Source organism: Neovison vison, chromosome 7 (genome assembly GCF_020171115.1).
Source record: "Neovison vison isolate M4711 chromosome 7, ASM_NN_V1, whole genome shotgun sequence".
NCBI lineage: Eukaryota > Metazoa > Chordata > Mammalia > Carnivora > Mustelidae > Neogale > Neogale vison.
This window is the reverse complement of record NC_058097.1, coordinates 16,398,899-16,413,701: the sequence shown is the minus strand read 5'-3', so window position 1 is coordinate 16,413,701 and position 14,803 is coordinate 16,398,899. Positions and strand designations below refer to the sequence as shown.

The 14,803-nt window shown below is 39.5% G+C and overlaps 1 protein-coding gene across 1 annotated transcript in view; it reads left to right on the top strand.

Annotated features, from left to right (window-relative positions):
• The window catches only part of LOC122911293 (cytochrome b5 type B), a 41,106-nt gene extending 31,702 nt beyond the window's left edge, over positions 1 to 9,404 (top strand). The window contains exons 4-5 of the mRNA XM_044255828.1: positions 1,428 to 1,456; positions 5,729 to 9,404. Of these exons, the coding sequence (XP_044111763.1) occupies positions 1,428 to 1,456; positions 5,729 to 5,819 (120 nt within the window). The 3' untranslated portion in view covers positions 5,820 to 9,404. The remainder of the gene's footprint in view (positions 1 to 1,427; positions 1,457 to 5,728) is intronic.
• The last annotated feature ends 5,399 nt before the right edge of the window (positions 9,405 to 14,803 follow it).

Below are 14,803 nucleotides of genomic sequence, written 5' to 3'. Positions count from 1 at the left end.
GATTACTGAAAATTGTGGTTAAACAGAGTTAATATTCTGTGTTCACACCGGAGCATACTTCTGCATATTGGCAAAGAGGGTATTTTGGGCAGTAGTAACCTATGTTAATGGGTTTGTATGCTAAACCCTGCTAACCTCTGGTAATAAGTTAGCAGGCCTTTTGTATATACAGCTAATTAATGGACTCCAGAACTTCATTTGATATTTACTCAAGTTGGGTTTAAAAATTTTGATAACAGCTTTTTAAGATATAATTCACATACCATCCAGTTAATTCTTTAAGATCTACCTGTCAGGGGGTTTAGTATTTCCATAGAGCTCTGCCTCCATAATCACAATATCAGAATAATTTTGGAACATTTTCATCACTCCAGAAAGAAAGCATATAGCATTAGCAGTCATTCCCATTCCCTTCCAACTCCCTTGCCCCAGGGCTACCCTTCCAGCCCTAGGGAACCACAGATCTACTTCCTGCCTCTAGGTTTGCCTATGCTGAACCTTCATACAAACAGATTTCTATAATATTTGTATAATCGTGTTTTGTATCCTCATTTCACTTAGCATGTTTTCTTCATGGTTCATCCATATTGAAGCATGGATCAGTACTTCATTGCTTTTTATTGCCCAAATTTTGCTTTTAAGGTTATTTTGATATTTTTCCCCTTAATTCCGTTCTTCCCATTTCATTGTTAAACAAGCTGTAGGGTTTCTACTCCTAATTATGACGGTTTCCAAGAGTAACCATTTCATTTCTTTTTTTTTTTTTTTTAAAGATTTTATTTATTTATTTGACAGAGAGAAATCACAAGTAGATGGAGAGGCAGGCAGAGAGAGAGAGAGAGAGAGAGAGGGAAGCAGGCTCCCTGCTGAGCAGAGAGCCCGATGCGGGACTCCATCCCAGGACCCTGAGATCATGACCTGAGCCGAAGGCAGCGGCTTAACCCACTGAGCCACCCAGGCGCCCCCATTTCATTTCTATAAGCCACGAAGAAACCATCTGCACACGCTGGAGCATTTCACAGTTGATCTTTTTTGACCCAAGTTTTGATTTTTAAAATGTGTTTTCAGAAAATGTGGTCTTGGCTACTGCCAGTGGCAAGCCCAGCTGATTGGCATATCATTGCATATCGTTGTGACTGTAGTTAGTTCAGTATAGTTTGTATCAATACCACTTTTTTTTAACATCTAAAAAAGATTAGGCCATTTTTCAGTGCTCTCCTTACTTGTTCTTCACTAGGAAGTACCAGTATGTTACCAGAAATAGAATTCTTGGTCCTTCCAGTGCATTAGGTGTATAAACCTCAAATTGCATGAAAGATGAAGTTCTGTTATTAGCTGCCAAGTTTATGTAGATATTCAGGAAGAATTGCATACTCATTAATCTTCTTTGTTTTTCTTGGTTACTTTTGAATGTGAATCTTCTTCAGGATCCTTCGAAAGATGCCCCGTGCAAAAGGTGAGTATATCCTTAGTGGACTTCCTTATGCTCAACATAATGTCTGGCCAGAGATTCTTACGTAAATATACATGTATAACATAACTTCAGAACACAGTTTGACTTGGGAAGAAAAGTGGGGAATATAGTCAAGGGTATTGTGAAAGTCTTGTGTGGTGACAGAGGTTAGCTACACTCGTGGTTATCGCGGAGTAGGCATAAACTTGTCGAATCACACTGTGTCATAGACCTTAAACTAATGTAATACGGGGTTACTATATTTTCAGATATGTATTCACTATATTTCAATTTTTTAAAAGTACAGTTCAACAGCTAACTCTCTTTTGGCCAAAATTACTGCAGATTCAGTAGTTTCTTATATTTATAAAACTAATTTTGACACTTCATTTTGAGTAATCTCAAAAGTTCATGCTTTGAGTAATTTTTAAATCACGTTGTGACATAAATTGGAATCACATTCGGTTGAGAGGCCAATGCAGGGTCAAGTAACTGCTGTTAAGTCAAGCCAACAGTCTCTGTACCTGAGCCCCATTGTGCAGCTTCCACTCAAAACTTAATCTCATTTAATCCTTAAAACCACTCTGTAAGGTGGGTGCATTTTATAGAAGGAAAAAATGTGTGTTGCACGTGTATTCAGGGATTTGGGTTTTTTCAGTGGTTACTTCAAATATCCCTTGCTGTGGTTTAGCAATAGAATAGCATGAGCTCTGAAAGGTATACATTTGCCATCCCTTAAATGTTCTTGAGATGATTCTGGAATCCTTGGCTTGTAAAAAATCTCAATATTTTATATTTATATTTTATAAAACTGTTTACCTTTCTGAGGGTTTCAGAGAAAGTTTGAGAAAATGTTGTGTTCTTCCCTCCCCCCATAAAAGTATAGCCTCTTTTTAATTCGTAGTGGAGGACAGAGAATTTTAAAAATTTAAACTTCGAGGAAACTATTAATAAATTTGCCTTCCTTAATATTAAGGTCTAAGGCTCAGCCAAAGACTCCGGAAAGAATTTGGAAACACAAGCCATAAAGTTGCAGTATTCTTAGGCTACACATAACACTCGTTAAGAATTACCATGCAGGGATGCCTGGGTGGCTCAGTCCAACCTGTGTCCAAGTTGGACACAGTAAAGTGTCCAGCTTGGTTTCAGCTCAGGTCATTGTGTTATGAGATCAAGTTCAGTGCCGGGCTCCATGCTCAGTGGGAAGTCTGCTTGAGATTCTTTCCCTCTGCCCCTGCCCCCTTTCATGTGCTTTCTCTCACTCTCTCTAAAATAAATAGATGGATCTTTTTTTTTTTTTTTTTTTAAGATTTTTATTTATTTATTTGATAGACAAAAATTACAAGTAGGCAGAGAGGCAGGCAAAGAGAGAGGAGGAAGCAGGTTCCCTTCTGAGCAGAGAGCCCAATGTGGGGCTTGATCCCAGGACCCTGAGACCATGACCTGAGATGAAGGCAGAGGCTTTAAGCACTGAGCCACCCACATGCCCCAAATAGATGCATCTTCAAAAAAAAAAAAAAAATTATTATACAGAATACATAAAGAATTCCTACAAATCAGTTTTAAAAATTTAGTAGAATGTGAGAAAAAGACTCCAACAAGCACTTCACAGAAGAAGAAACCCAGATATAGGCACACGAAAAAAATGGTTTAATTTCATTTGTTATCAGAGAAATACAAATTAAAATCCTAAGGGAGGGGTGCCTGGGTGGTTCAGTTGGTTAATTGTCCAACTCTTGGTTTCTGCTCAAGTCACCATCTTAGGGTCGTGAGAACTAACCCCTAGTTGCCTCCTTACTCTGTGGGGAGCCTGCTTGAGATTCTTTCCCTCTCCCCATGTCCCCCAGGGCTTGCACAATAATAAAAGCATAAGGTATATTTCCCGATGACCAGGTTGGCAAAAATTGAAAATTCCACAAACAAAATGTGTTGTTAATGAAGTGGATTGCCAAGGTTCTTAACCCCTCTTAGGGAAGCATAAATGGGTATAGTCCCTTTGGAAAAGAGTTCGGCATTATCTAGTAAATTTGGCAATGCTAATAACTTTTGACATAGAAATTCCATTTCTCAGGATTTATTCAAGAGAAATGGGTGCACAAATATGCCAGGAAACACATACTAGAATATTCATAACAACATTATTCAAGATAGCAAGATACTGGGGAAACAACCCAAATAACCATTCCTTAATAAAATGAATCCAGGGGCGCCTGGGTGGCTCAGTGGGTTAAAGCCTCTGCCTTCGGCTCGGGTCATGATCCCAGGGTTCTGGGATCGAGCCCCGCATCGGGCTCTCTGCTCAGCGGGGAGCCTGCTTCCTCCTCTTTCTCTGCCTGCCTCTCAGCCTACTTGTAATCTCTACCTGTCAAATAAATAAATAAAATCTTTAAAATAAAATAAAATAAAATAAAATGAATCCAAAAAATAATAGTATAAAATGACTGAATCCATTCTGGTATATTAGTAAAATTCTGGTATATTCCTAAAGTGCAGTACTAAATACTACAAAGAATAAAAACGAATTACAACTATGTACAGTAACCTGAGCAAATCTACAAAAGAGAGTTCTGTCTAGGCTAGGAAGTTACTGTTGCACCTAAAACTGTTTTGGTGCAGCCTAAATCCATTTCCTCTGTTTCTGTCCCCAGTGACAGTTACGTGTTACAGATTGTTTGAAGACTGCTGGTCAACCGTTCTCAGTCTTTTGTACGGGAGAATTTCTCTTGCCGTGTTTTCCCAAGGAACCTGCTGTTGTCTCTTGTGGTTCTCCAAGATACCTGCATTGATTAATGTCTGGGGACATTACTTCAAAGTTCCCATGTGCCACAGTGTTGTCGTACCTGCCAGTTCGCTTTACACAAAGCTCCTTGGCTGACATTCTCAACTTCTCTGGGGCAGCTTTCGACTTTACTTAAAATGTACAAAATGCCAGGCATGTTTAGGCAAGGAGAATCATTGTTATTACCGAAACTCAGCTGGTTTTATTGCCCTCAAAACCTTTTAATACCAAGGCTGTCTATGTTTGGACCAAGGAAAAATTACACTTTGAAACGAACAGTGCTAATGAGCTGAATAGAGAAGAATTTTTTTAAGGAGAGTGACGACTATTGTGGAATTCTTGAGGAGAGTTTCTTATAGGACTTCTCATGTTAACTGCCATTTATTTGACATTATTTGACTTTGTTCCCTCCCCTCAAAGGTTGGTTGGTTGGTTGGTTGATTTATTTATTTATTAATAGAGCGAAAGCAGGAGGGAGAGGGCGATAGAGAATCTCAAGCAGGCTCGATCAGGGCTTGACCCCACCACCCTGAGATCATGACCTGAGCCAACACCAAGAGTTGGTTGCATAACTGACTGAGCCATCCAGGGACCCCAAACTTTTTTTTTTTTTAAGATTTTTTTTTATTTATTTATTTGACAGAGAGAAATAACAAGTAGACAGAGAGGCAGGCAGAGAGAGAGAGAGGGAAGCAGGCTCCCTGCTGAGCAGAGAGCCCGATGCGGGACTCGATCCCAGGACCCTGAGATCATGACCTGAGCCGAAGGCAGCGGCCCAACCCACTGAGCCACCCAGGCACCCACCCCAAACTTTTTTAAGCCAAATGCCATTTATTTAACTTTTCAGTATGTCCTGTGTGGATGTGTATCCTTGTTAGTGTCCAAACTTAACTAGAGATTAAGAGGATGGGTCTGGAATCAGACTGGTTGGCTCAATTTGCTTCATGATTTTGGGTGCAAGGCTTGTATTCTCTGTGTATATAGAGTAATAGTAGTACCTATTTCATAGGGTTGTTGTGAGGATTAAATTTAGGAAATACATGTGAGACAGATATAACATTGCCAGTAGTTGTATTAGATGATACTGTTTCTAAATTTGTAACCATATCTATAAAATGGTGGCTTTTTTCCTCTTTAAAAATGTTGATTGTAGATTATGTGAATAACAAAGCCGAAAGAAGAAAAATTTAAGCCATCCATGATCCAGAAATAACCGCTACTTGTCTTTGTAAAAACATATAAAGAGGCGTATGTATGTATGTATTTTTTAGTATTATACTATGCATTGTTTTTAATCTTTTAAAATTATTGTTTAATATTATCATGCCAGTCTAGATTTTTATTTTTTTCCTGTTACTTGGTTGATAAAAGCAGTTAAACTTCCCAAAGTAAATCAAAACTCTTTGCTCATAAAAATATTAAAATGTGGTTGTTGAAAGATAGGAAATGTTTGGCATCAGGTGTTCACGGCTTCATTGCTTTCCCCCCACTTCTAGTTGCTGGTCATACTGGATTTTGCCTATCATAGGCGCTATTGCCTTAGGTTTCCTGTATCGTTACTACATGGCGGAAAGCAAATCTTCCTGAGGAGACCATGTGGAAGTTGGAAAGCATATCCATTGGGAGTGCGCGCTAGAGACTTGTTTGGAGGCCCTCTTCTCGAATCCTGCCGGGTGTGTGCTACCCCCTTGGAGCCCAGATGGTTGGCCAGACATCCACCCCAGACCTGGGGCCAGTGTCCTCCATTTCCCAGAGCCTTACTCCCACAGCACCTGCTTGTTGTTCTGTGTCCCTGCCAGTGGCCCCTCTCCGCTGGCTTCACCAGCCCCTTCGTGTTTCCAGACTTGGTTTTATAATTACAATCCATACGTCCTAGTGACATTGTACTTTGGTAAAAATGCCTGCTTTCCAGTTCTTTGATGTATATTAGATATTCTTAACAGGGCAACACACTCTGGTTTTGAGATTTTTCTTCTTCCATTTTTCTTTGAAGTAAATATATATGTATATATATATATTTAGTTCTGACTTAATTCTGTTATTTATCATAAAGGGTTTAATTAATGAAGTAAAGTTGCACACCTGTGACTTAAAACACACCTGCCAAATGATCTCGTTTCTTGTTTTTATTTGTTCAAACTAGGAAGGACCATGAAATACCCCCACCCCACCCCGAACTAGTGCAGCAGGTAGCTCTTGCTATCCCCCAAGTCCGCCAAGTGGTGCTGGGCAGAACTGTGCTTCCATTGTATTTCTTGAAAGTGGAGAGAAAGAGGGAAGGGGAGAGGTGAATTGGGGTGATGGAATGAATTCCTAGTCCTTTTTCTTTCACAAAATATTGAAGACACTACTTTAGGACAGGAGTTCAGGAAAAGCACCAAAGATTTCCTTCTTTTCTTTCCTTTCTTTTCTTTTCTTTCTTTACCCCCAAAGACTTTGTGCCCTACTTTCATGTGGCACCACTTTCTAGCTGTCTTCTTTCTTCCCCCACAACTGTCTTATTGGTGAGATACAAATTTATATAATTCTCTCTGTAGAACTTGACCAGGGATTTTTTTATTGATTGATTAGCAAATGTTTTCTTTCTCTGTTTTACAAAAGCAAGAGAGTCCAACTTGATCAGAGATACAGGATCAGATCTTCTGTTAGCTCCAGTAAATGAACTTCAGCAGTAAAGTGGCCTTCGAAAGGGGGAGTGCGTGACAAGAGAATGTTTTCCATTTCATCCGGGTTTTACCTCCGTGGCTCCTATTTGTGGTTTTGTTGTTTTTCCATTGAGGGGGAAAAGAAAAAAAAAAAAACAACCAACGAATAGTTTTATTCCTTAGATGAGTGTTTAATTGAAGAGCAGGTCATTATTTAGAATTACGTGAGTGTTTCTTCTTGGTTCAGGAATTTCTCTGGCTTATTTGACTTTACTTTTTTTCCCCTCTGTGGAAGAACCTGAGGAGACAGTGTACAGGCTGTTTTCTGCCAACAACTGTTTGTGTGATTTTTCTCCCCATCTTTTAAGGATTACCAGCCTGCTTCTGAGCCGTTGTCCTGTGCAGCAAGGGGCAGCTTGGTTCCACAAAGACCATGGACACTACTCAGTATGTGTCCCTGCAAAGCGGTGTCTGCCCATGCAGACTATTTAAGAAAAGGTTCAGCCCATGTCCTGCAGTTGAGTGAATTCAGAATTCATCAAAATAATATTAACCTTGTATTTGCACACTTGGATCTGATGTTCTGAAGAAATTTTAAGGGATTTTTGGCAGACTTTTACATATCAGGGATGTGGGAATAGTCAAACTTTTATCTTTAGAAAATATTTTATATAAAATGCCACTTTTAGACACTTCATTGAGAAAAACCTTTGTTATTATGTAACAAAAGTGGCGTGACTATTGATGGTTCTCCCATTTGAAGGCATAAGGAAGGGCTGCCTTGAATAAAAATTGGTATATAATTGCTATAATAATTAAGCTGCATGATTACATGGGCCACATTGGGGTAGAAATAAAGAACAAAGGAGTATTGAGGAGCTGGAAAGGGAATGTTCAGGCTGAAACTAAGCCAGCAGATAACTTGGATCAATTAAAAATATGTTGGCAGTCTCCAAAATGAAATGAAAAACATCTGGCTTATAAGAAATGTTAAAGAGTGATAGTCTTAAGTAAAATTGGTGGGGTGTTTTTGTTTTTATTTTTTTTTTTTGTTTTTTAGGGCAAACACCAACACAAAAGGTATGTTTTTCTCTGTCATATTGGTTGTCTTTTCCTGTTTATATCTGGACTTGTTTTTACTTGAAGCCAGAAGAAAAGATTCTCAGACTTTGTCTCTACCGTCCATGAAATCCATCCAACACCCAGGGCTTCTTTTGATCTACTCCTGATGTCACTTTGTATTAGAAAACACCCGTTTGGGTCCTTTCACTGTCTACATCAACAGCCAGGCAAAAGCTAGAGCTGGTGTGCGAATTTGCAGTGGTTTTTCTAAACAGTAAAATAATACAGTATGTTAGCCAAGTCCATCAAATTTGACTGTTTTAAGAGGTAAGCTCAAATTCTCGAAACAATCTGGACATCGGTTGGTCACGAAAACCCTTCTGGAGAGCACAGGGAGTCAGATGCTGTTGGCTGGCGGGGCCCCCGAGAGCTGGTCTCTGGGGTGGTGGGTGGTTCGTTCCCGAGGAGGACCCAACTGCCGCCTCATACTATGCTGTGCACATGATGGCTGGAGGTGACAAAAGGAGGAGATGAGGGAAAACGTGTGCCACCCGCATGGGGATGGGAGTGCCAGGTCTCCAAAATTTGCTAGCCCCTGTCCCTTAGTAATTGGTTTCGGTGTCTAAACGACTACACGTCTGTAAAGACAAGAAGCGGTGGGGACAAAGGTGTACGGTGTTTAGTTCTTTTGCGACCTCTTAAGCAGAAATAAAAATTCATTGGAACCTATAATTTGAGCCTTTCAAGTTCCTTTAGCAGTTGCCATAAGTGCATATGTTGTGAGATAAGAGCATTGTTGAGTTTATACTCATGGAATTCCGATGTGGAGCAATGAGAAATGCTTTATATTTATAGGCCAAGTATATCATTACTTATGGTATCTGGTGCTTCAAATCTCAAGTGATACCTATCTGGTTAAATTCCATTTTAGGAGATTGAAATGCAGAACATTAACGTTTATTACTTCCTTCCCTGGGAGAAATGAAATCAGACATGTCTTGTCTCAACAAGAGATTTTTTTTTTTTTTAAACCATTTCATTCTGTTGCCAAATATCACAAAAGTAATGGGGAGTTTAGTTCACATTTGGCTGTTGTTCTCTGAAAGGGCCTGGTTTGGAATTTGGGGGGGTGATTTCAGAAAGCAGTGAGAGGTATTTGTCAAGTTACCTACCAATATCTAGCATCTTACTCATAAGTTTTAGGAGCTGCTCTTTTCCTGTACCTATATTCTACATGTGCTCGTTCAGCAAAATGTTTATGATTTTTTAACTTCCTTTCTTTTTACTTCACCCTCAACTGTGGATGAGTAATATTAACATTCCTTTTGTGTATTCAATAATGGAGTTTGTTTACCTATTTTATTTCAGCATATTTTGAACAAAGATCTTTGTCTCTTTCTGCTGGAATGTGCACACAGTGAATGTTTGTTAGAACTACACACAATAAAGATACTGTTTTCCTTTTCTTGCCCTGACTACAGTTATTAATTTTTTTTTTTTTTTTTTTTAAGCAGAAGTGTTGGCTCTGTAGTCCTTAGGTGTTCTGGAAGAAAAGAATTTAAGAAGCATGAAAGTCACCTATCTCTGTGCTAATAAGGTGCTCAGTGTAACTTGATGGGGAGTTCTGTGGTTCTTCGATATTCTTTCTGTTCTCTCTTTGAAGTTAGTTGCTTGGTTGATAATCACAAAAGGCAAATCTAGACTTTTACTGTGTTAATGGATGTGAAGTGGCGACCAAGTAGACCAGTTGGGAGTTCTGTTTTTATTGAAACCATCTGGTAAAGAGAAGCCAGTACAAGGCAATAATATTTTGTTATCTGCGATGCCAGTCTTCAAATGATTGTTTTTCTTGGAAATAGCTAAACTGTTGGGGAAAATTAAACATTCAGATTGAAGTTCTAGCGACCATATTAATTAAATAAGGGAAATAAACAATTCTTATAATTACCTTTAAAACATACTGATAGCCTTCTAACATTACTAATGAGACATCATTCATTCGGGCTTGGTTATTTCACTGTCACATGAATTACCAACAGGAAAGGGTAGGCCCATTCTTACTGCTTTTTGAATCTAATGTTTAATCCCTAGTCGTGATAATTATTATGACTGACTCTTCATGATACTGAGTATTTGGCAGGTGCTTGACAAATGCTGATTTATTCTTGAAAGCCTGAGGTAGAAGATTGTGATTCCATTTATGTAAATTTAAGGTAAGAAATACCCACATGGTCTACGAAACTGTTGGTAATTGTCGGTGTTTTTGGTAACCTAACATTGATGAGCTTAATAGATACCTGTAGTATGTATTGAAAGGACTGCTCAGCTTAATCACATATATTCCAGCATTTTAAAAACTTAATTTTTTAAGACCTTTTTCCCTTAAGTAATCTCTACATCAACGTGGGACTCGAACTCACAACCCCGAGACCAAGAGTTGCACTGTCCACCAACTGAGCCAGCCAGGTGCCCCTAAAAAACTTAGTTCTTTTATAAAGCATCCAGGAAAGACTAGAGTTGCTGTCAAATGAGACATGAAATACAGCTGTAACACTCTTTATCATTTGTGTGCCCCCTACTACATGTTATGCAGTACGTGTGATAGCATTTCTGATCCATCCCCTCATAGCATCCTTACACAGTAGATGGGGATATTAGAATTTTACTAACAACTTGCCTAAGGCCACACAGCTAAGATGAAAGCTAGAATTTAGATCCAAATCTAGCCCTAAACTCTCCATCTCCTCTGTTGATGGTTCTCATATAAAAAATAAGCTTCAACTGTGGAAGAGTTAATAATGTGCTTGGTATATCTATTACTGATTCCTATATATAGGTGTTTCTGTGTACTGTCAATGAAATGGATCAGTAATAATCATTTTTTCTGAATTAGTAGATTACTGAAAAATAGCCACTGTCTTAGGAGTCCCTGAAAAATCTTCGTTGTTGAAGAGATGCTGTTGTTTCACTGGAAACAACTTATTTTAAATGATCCTTATAGGGATGCCTGGGTGGCTTTCAAATGTCTGCCTTCAGCTCAGGTCATGATCCCAGGGTCCTGCAATGGAGTACCACACTGGGCTCCTTGCTCAGTGAGGAACCTGCTTCTCCCTCTCCTTCTGCCTGCCTCCCCCTGCTTGTGCTTTCTGACTATCTGTCAAATAAAATCTTAAAATAAAATAAAATGGTCCTTGCATCCCTTGCAAAAACAGTTTCTTAAAACAGTTAATGCGAATTCAGATTTGAACTACATTATTAGAAACAACTGTTTTAAAAAGATTTATTTATTTATTTTAGAGAGAGAGAGCATGTGTAAATGAGCACGGAGAGAGGCAGAGGGAGGGAGAATCCTGAAGCAGACCCCATGCGGAGTGTGCAGCATGATGTGGGGCTCTGTCTCACAACCTGAGATCTTGACCTGAGCTGAAACCAAGAGTCAGATCCCCAACTGAGCCACCCACTTGCCCCTAAATTTATAGTTTTTAAGTGGAAAGTAATTGATAATTGGTGGGCTCGAAAGTAGCCTCTTCTGAACCTTCTCTACAAATCATGTGGGTATCTGAGAAGTGGAAATCCTTCAATTTATGTCACATACCCTGTGATTTCTAGCTTTTGAGATTGTTACATCATGAAAAGATGATTCAAGTTGAAGTGTGATTCAAGGATGCACAACGTAACACATAACAACTGCTGTTTGTTACAAGTGTGACATGGCATTTTTTGTTTTGTTTTGTTTGTTTGTTTGCCAGCCTCAAAGCAGCTTCCTCTTGTTTGCTCCTGGGTCCTAATCTCTGTCATTGAAACACTTGATGTTAACTTTAGAACCCCATGGACCAGGAAAGAGAAAAATGAAAAATCCAGGTGCTCGAATTTCACTTTTCCTTAGGGAAGCTTCCTTCTGAGATTTTTTTTCCCCCCTGGCTTCCTCAATCGGAGTTTTTCAGAAAGGGGAGGTGGTGGTATGTCACAGAGCAACAGAATGGTGTCCCCAGTATAACTGAAGCTTCTAGCAAATCTGCCCACTGACACAGCTGCCCCAAAGTCTGATAATCAGAAACAAATAGAGAAACAGGGGAGCTATAAGAGCACAGACCCCCACCCCAAACCCCTTTTTTCCTAAATCCTTTTAAAAATCTCTTTGGAGTTTTTCCTTAGTCCTTATCCTAACCTCTGCCCTGCCCTTCACTGAACAACTTTGCCTTATGTTTTACTAATAAATTCTAAGATAACACCTCTGCTATGCTTCTCTTTGTTTTAAAGTATTGTGGTACAAAAATGTACGCTTTAGTCTGTCCTAGAAAACATCTGGAAGAAATAAAGCCGATTTGTTTATGGGCTGGACCATCCATGTAAACTAGTGCAGTTCTGTTTGAACATCTTTGTTGACCTTCGTTTAAGGCGGATTTCTACCCCTGGAGCTTTCATGTATGAGTCAGTAAATTGGTTTCATGTCTTAGGCTCATTCAAATTTGGTTTCTGAGACCCACATACTGACTGCTATGACCTCTGCAATTTATCTGACCTTAAATGCCTGCCTTGGTAATGATGTCTTTGTAAGGATTCTGCCTCCAAAGTATACCCTAGCTCTCATAAGGCAGAAACTCATTTTTTTGTTCTGTGCTATGTCTAAGTATCTTTGTAAAGAAATGCTCTTCACTTTAAAAAGTTACACAGATTCTTTATTTCTTTTCCTTTTTTCCCCCCAAAGATTCCATTTGTTTATTCGAGAGCGAATGGGAGAGCGCACGAGCTGGGGGAGAAGTGGAGGGAGAGGGAGAAGTGGTTTCCATGCTGAGTGGGGAACCCCACATGGGGCTCAATCCCAAGACCCTGAGATCACAACCTGAGCCAAAGTCGAGGCCTCACCAATTGAGCCACCCAGGTGCCCCTCCTTTTTTTTTTTTTTTTTTTCCTTTTTCTTTACATGTAGGCTCCACCCCCCCCTTGTGAAGCCTGGTGTCAGGCTTGAACTCAGCCCTCAGATCAAGACCTGAGCTGAGATCAAGAGTCAGATGCTTAATGGACTGAGCCACTGAAGTGCCCCCAATTATTTTTTATTCATAGAATGAGATAAAGAGACCTATTTAAACTAATATAGGTAGAAGGGAATCTACTTGTTACGAATCAGTTACGAATATCTGATGGTGGGAAGCATAGCTGGGCTTCGGGAGAAACTAGGACTAGAAATCAGAAGATCAATAGCAATCAAGAGGGCTACATTTAATTTCCAGTCCAAATGCCTGATGGAAGTGAATTCCTAGAAATGAGAATGTAGTCAGCCAGATAGTATCCCAGTGTCCACTCTGGGCCCATCAAGGGCATGGGGACCCAGGTTTGAATAAGGGGGATCATAAGGGAAGCAGTTACCTAAGGCAGATACTATACTCAAACACACACAACACACATGTGTGTGAATGTGGTGTGTATTCAACTGTCTTCAGTGATGAACTATGATCTCTGAAGGAAGGGTCTTCTGTAACTCTCAGTTTTACCCTACATTAAGCTCAGCCAAAAACTAGGTAGATTCAGTATGATTTGGCACACTCTCTGAATGAACAGCCATAACCAAATTTGCTGAAGAACTATCTAGGACTCCCAAGTAGAATTTTAAGATGAATCCCAGTGTTGCCCACATTACAAATAACCAGAAAACCCATTCACTCCTGCATGCCCACAAACCGTCCTGTTTTCTCTGTAAATAGATTCAGCTGCCAGTATTTATTGGTTTCATATGAATATTTTAAGTTCTATTTTTTAGAACAGTTTCAATTTTACAGAAAAATTGTGCAGATAGTACAGAGGGACTCCAGGATCATGACCTAAGCCAAAGGCAGTCACTTAACCAACCGAGCCACCCAGGTGCCCTGAACTAATACCAATTTTTTAAAGTCCATACTTTATTTATATTTCTTCACTTTTTACATAATGTCTTTTTTTTTTTTTTTTTAAACTTAAGAATAGCACATCACATTTAGTCTTCATGTTTTCTGTGACTCCTTTTGACCGTGACAGTTTCTCAGACTCTTTGTTTTTGATGACCTTAACAATTTTGAGGATTACTGGTTAGGTACATTGTAGGATGCAGTCTATTGGAACTTGATATTTTTATTATAATAGACTAAGGTCCTAGGGTTGCAGGGAGGGGGTAGGAGGTGGAAGGAAGGCTACGGGGATAAATCGCCATTTTTTAAAAAGATTTTTATTTATTTGACAGAGATCACAAGTAGGTGGAGAGAGGAAGGTGGGAAAGCAGGCTCCCTGCTGAGCAGAGAGCCCAATGTAGGGCTCGATCCCAGGACCCTGAGATGATGACCTGAACCAAAGGCAGAGGCTTATCCCACTGAGCCACCCAGGTCTCCCTGAATTGCCATTTTTATCACATAATGGATAGACTATCAATAGAACTTATGACTGTTGATATTGACCTTCATAAGTGGTCTGAGATCTTGACCTCAGCCAAAATCAAGAGTCTGATGCTTAAGTAATTATGCTACCCAGACGCCCGTAGTTTATTTTTAAGTTTATTTATTTAAATAACCTCTACACCCAACGTGGGGCTCAAACTCGTGGCCCCAACATCAAGAGTCGCATGCTCTACTGACTGAGCCAGCCAGGTACCCCTTTAGATTATTTTTTGATCACCCGGAAAAAAAATGGGGTTGTGATTGAGCATAGTAGTTTGAATAAACTTGTTTATCTCTGCTTCCTTCCAAAAGCCACATAAATAATGAGAGTAAAGAATAAAGAAAGATACAAATCTATACAGACAAAGTGAATGAGAGAGTACACTTCAGTTGATGAAAGATCTCTAGACATTTTTGGAAGATGGAAGACCAATGAACTTAGAAGAGTATAGGAGGAGGA